We start from the raw sequence: 4,973 nt of genomic DNA on the forward strand, positions 1-4,973 counted from the left end.
TCAATGGAATAGAATGGAGATTCCAGAAGATAAATTTCAATTTCTCAACCAACTCATCTTCGACAAAGCCTCCACCACCTACCACTGGGGAGAAGAGAACCTATTCAGTAAATGGTGCTGGGAAAACTGGCTGACCACATGCAGAAGATTGAAACAGGACCCCTGCCTATCCCCATGCACAAAGGTTAACTCCAAATGGATCAGAGACCTAAATGTAAAACCTCAAACCATAAGAACCTTAGAAAATGAAGGACATACCCTCATGGAAATCGGAACTGGCCTCCAATTCCTGAACAAAACCCAAAATCCACAGGTCATAAAGAGAGAGGATAGACAAGTGGGACCTTATTAAACTGACAAGCTTCTGCAAAGCCAAAGAAACCATCAAGAGAGCAGGGAGACAGCCTACAGACTGGGAAAAAATATTTGCCAACACCAGGTCAGACAAAGGCTTAACATCTTTGATCTACAAGGAACTCAAACGTGCTGAAAAGAAAAAAACAAACAATTCCATTATAAAATGGGCAAAAGACATGAACAGACACTTCAAAAAGGAAGACATCCAAGCAGCCAACAGACATATGAAGAAATGTTCAACTTCACTAATCATCAGGGAGATGCAAATCAAAACCACACGGAGATACCACCTAACTCCAGTCAGAATGGCAATTATCAACAACTCAAAAAATAACAGCTGCTGGAGAGGGTGTGGAGAAAAGGGAACACTTCTACACTGTTGGTGAGAGTGTTAACTAGTGCAACCTCTGTGGAAAACAGTGTGGTGATTCCTAAAAGCTCAAAATATCAACCTCCCATATGACCCCGCAATCCCCCTAATGGGAATATATCCGAAAGAATACAAATCACTCTACAAAAAAGACACCTGCACACGTATGTTTATCACAGCATTGTTCACAATAGCAAGAACCTGGAAGCAACCATGCTGCCCATCAAAAGAAGATTGGATTAAAAAAATGTGGTACATATACACGATGGAATACTATGCAGCCATAAAAAAGAACAAGATTATGAATTTTGGAGCCTGTACCCCACAACTTCATAATAAAAAATAAATAAGTACTTTTTTTAAAAAAATGAATTTTGCAGCAACCTGGATGGAAGTAGAGTCTATAATACTGAGTGAACTCTCACAAAAACAAAGGTCGAGTATCACATGTTTTCACTCATATAATGGACCTTGAACATCCAATCTAATACTATAAGAAAATGACTGACAGTAGTGGGAAACTATGGGGGGGGAGGGAGATGGGATTAATGGGCAAATATCTCTATGGGGATGGGGAAGCACCTCTAATCAGTAGGGTGGCTGAATGAAACGTATTTGTATACCTAACCCTTAACTATATCCCACAACATCATAATAAAAAAATATTGATTATCAAAAAAAAAAAAAAGAAATCCTGCTGCAATAAACACAATTTATTCACCACATACTTCATTTCCTATATGTGCACATGTATCTATAAGACAATTCCCAAGAAACAGAATTCCTGGATTTAAGTATCTGTAATTTTTTAGATAATGCCACACTAACCATCCATGGAAGGTACACTAAGATAAACTCCTCAAAACAGTGTATATGTTTTACAGTAACTTTTACTTATAGAAAATTAAGGATACAGCAAATTACTAAAATACCAAAAGTATGAAACAGTATTTATTTATTATTTTTTTAAAAGCAGTAATCTTAGCCGGGCTCGGTGGCTCAGCCTGTAATCCTGCGCCTTTGGGAGGCTGAGGTGAGTGGATTGCCTGAGCCCGCGGGTTCGAGACCCGCCTGGGCAGCAAGACCTCATCTCTACAATAAATCAAAAAAAAATCAGCCGAGCGTAGTAGCACATGCCTGTAATTCCGGCTACTTGGAAGGCTGAGGTGGAAGGATTGCCGGAGCCCAGCAGGTGGAGGCTGCGGTGGCCGGGAGCAGCCACTGCACTCCAGTCTGGGTGACAGAGTGAGACTCCAACTCAAAAAAAAAAAAAAAAAAAAAAAAAGCAGTAATCTTTAAGTGGTCAAGTGAAATATGGTTGTTCCTGTGATAATTAGCCAGGTCATTTTTTATGTTTAACACTTATATGTTTCTATTTTAATACAGTAAACTATAGATTAAAATAGAAAATTGTTAATGCTAGCATACTGAACTATAGATTGTAATTCTGTACTTTTCACTTTATGATTCCAAGTCTTAATTTCTCTTTGCATTGATTTCTAAATTTACACCAAGCAGGTATTTATATCACTTCTTTCTTTTTCTTTTCTTTTTTTTTTTTTGAGTTGGGAGTCTCACTCTGTTGCCCAGACTGGAGTGCAGTGGCCACTCCTGGCCACCGCAGCCTCAACCTGCTGGGCTCCGGCGATCCTTCCACCTCAGCCTTCCGAGCAGCCGGAATTACAGGCACATGCAACCACGCCTGGCTGATTTTTTGATTGATTGTAGAGATGAATTCTCGCCAAGTTGCCCAGGTGGGTCTCGAACCCGCGGGCTCAGGCAATCCACTCACCTCAGCCTCCCAAGGCACGGGATTACAGGCTGAGCCACCAACCCCGGCTTATCACTTCTTTCTTAAAGTAATTTTAAGTCTGACAAGGTTAGGTTGGCAAAGATACTTGAAATTCTGGGCAGAAACATGACAAGCTCCACTTTTATAACTAGCTTTCATCTAGTTGTAAGAGATGTGTTTTCCTGCCTAGCATTCCCCCGGGTTACTGTGAATCCAGTCTCACCTCATGATCTGGGTTTGGGATATTTTCCAATATCATTTTTGCCTGCTGAAAGTGCTTACTAGCTGCCACATACAGTTCCGGAGACTGAGGAGGAGGGCTATATTTATTGAGGTCAGACATTTCCTAAAAAGAAGGGAAATTATTATCCAAAACATGCTTAATAAGAAAAACTCTCCCTCATCTTTAAAATAAAAAAAAAACATAACATTTTAAAAATTAATTAATTAATTAATTAAAGGGACTGGCAGTAGCAGGAAATTGCTGGGGGGTGGGACTGGCAGTTGAGGGAAACTGCCAGGGAGGGAGGTGCACACCTCATCAACAAGGGTACCTGCATAATGAACATTTGTATACCTAACCCTGTATTGTACCCCACATCTTTAAAATAAAATAAAAAAGAAAAACTCTCTAAGATATTTTTTAAAATTTTAAAGCATTCTACATTGACTATTCATGTGCAGACACTGAAGCAAACACTCAGCACATCTGTTTTTTCCTATGTAGTATTCCATTTTCAACCTTCACATACTACTTTAACTTAAATAACTGTTAATGTGTTGAGTACTTCCAACAAAGTCAAATAAGTTTTATACTATTTAAAACTGCTCATGCCTGTAATCCCAGCACTCTGAGAGGTGGAAACGAGAGGACTGCCTGAGCCCAAGGGTTCAAGACCAGCCTGGGCAACTTGGCAAGACCTTGTTTCTAAAATAAATTTTTAAAAAATAGCCAGGCATGGTGGTACATGCATGTGGTTCAAGCTACTTGGAAGGCTGAAGCAAAAGGCTCACCTGAGCCCAGCAGGTCGAGGCTGTGGTGGTCGTGAACATGCCACTGCACTCCAGCTTGGGCAACAAAGTGAGACTCCGATTCAAAAAAAAAAAAAAAAAGCTATTCTTATCACCTGTCCCACTGGCCCAATAAGTATTTTAACATTTTAACAAGTTGGCCAGGAAGAAAATGCACATCTGTAAGACTAAAGATCTCACAACGATTTCACTGAGCAGCTTCACCTTGAACTGCAGGTAGTGTACCGGTGGTGGGGTCATCACACTGTTGAATGGAGCAAACCTGTGCTCATACCGAACTTGCTCACTATCAAGTTCGAACTTGGGTTTGCGTACTTTGCCATCCATGTCAAATGCTACCATGGTCTAAAGGAAAAAGGGAGTGAGGAAAAAAAATAAAATCAATGTGAAAAATGATCACCTTTATATCAATGCAGAAGAGAAAACAAAGAACAGCTATTTGAAACAGTAAAAGCTTCTGAAGAAATAAGGAGCATATAATATTTATAACCATAGGTCCTGTTTTTCAAACAAAAATCCATGTTCTACTTTATGCATTTTAACATAAGTTGCCTCAATCATTTCATTTTTTTGCTAAGTACAACTTAAGAGTTAGTACCCAATATCTCCTGACAAGGCCTGCTTTCGCTCAAGCCATTCACTGTGGAGCCCATCCCCTTCCTGATATACTCCTAATAAAATTCCAAACTCCATCTCTTCTATGAAGCCTTTCCTGATCACCAATCAGAAGGATTCTCTTCCTTTTCTTACTACCTATCACACATATGTCAACTGACCCGCCATTAACCAGGCACTTGAATTGAGGACCATATCTCATGAGAATTGGTATCTTGCAATGTATTCAGTACAAAGTATATGACACACAGCAAGAGTCCAAATGTTCGTTGAACAAATTAATAAAAACAACTAGACTTGAAAAACGGTAATCTTCAAGCAGGTACAAAATAAAAAGTAAAATTAGAACCTGGAAAGAATCACAGAAAAGATCTCATTTTAAATAAACTATATGAAAGCAATATAGTTAAAAAAAACCAAGAACTTTATTTTCAACGACTTACTTTAAACATTCCTGCACACATGTTCTGATATGCCTGGCTCATTGTGATCTCTCGGCTCAATGGGCGAACTGTAATTAGAAAGAAAATTTCCACATTCTTTCCCCTCTCCATCAGTATTACAAGAGAAAATCTAATTTAATTCTTAAAAAAATGCCAGGTTCGGTGGCTCAGCCTGTAATCCCGCGCCTTCGGGAGGCTGAGGTGAGTGGATTGCCTGAGCCCGTGGGTTACAGACCCACCTGGGTGGCGAGACCTCATCTCTACAATAAATCAAAAAATCAGCCGGGCGTGGTAACACATGCCTGTAATTCCGGCTACTTGGAAGCTGAGCAGAAAGATTGCCGGAGCCCAGCAGTCGAGGCTG

At 39.9% G+C, this 4,973-nt stretch overlaps 2 protein-coding genes across 3 annotated transcripts in view; one reads left to right on the forward strand and one right to left on the reverse strand.

Moving 5' to 3' along the window:
- The window catches only part of GOLM1 (golgi membrane protein 1), an 82,722-nt gene that overhangs the window by 73,958 nt on the left and 3,791 nt on the right, over positions 1-4,973 (forward strand). The gene's annotated exons all lie outside the window — the stretch shown is intronic.
- The window catches only part of NAA35 (N(alpha)-acetyltransferase 35, NatC auxiliary subunit), a 95,477-nt gene that overhangs the window by 4,014 nt on the left and 86,490 nt on the right, over positions 1-4,973 (reverse strand). For both annotated transcript variants that reach the window (XM_008071554.2, XM_008071555.2), the window contains 3 exons: positions 4,610-4,677; positions 3,756-3,896; positions 2,743-2,865 (listed from right to left, as the gene is read on the reverse strand). In XM_008071554.2, coding sequence (XP_008069745.1) covers positions 2,743-2,865; positions 3,756-3,896; positions 4,610-4,677 — 332 coding nt within the window. The remainder of the gene's footprint in view (positions 1-2,742; positions 2,866-3,755; positions 3,897-4,609; positions 4,678-4,973) is intronic.

The sequence above is a fragment of the Carlito syrichta genome, unplaced genomic scaffold (genome assembly GCF_000164805.1).
Source record: "Carlito syrichta isolate Samal-C Ts95f unplaced genomic scaffold, Tarsius_syrichta-2.0.1 Scaffold314366, whole genome shotgun sequence".
NCBI classification, from domain to species: domain Eukaryota; kingdom Metazoa; phylum Chordata; class Mammalia; order Primates; family Tarsiidae; genus Carlito; species Carlito syrichta.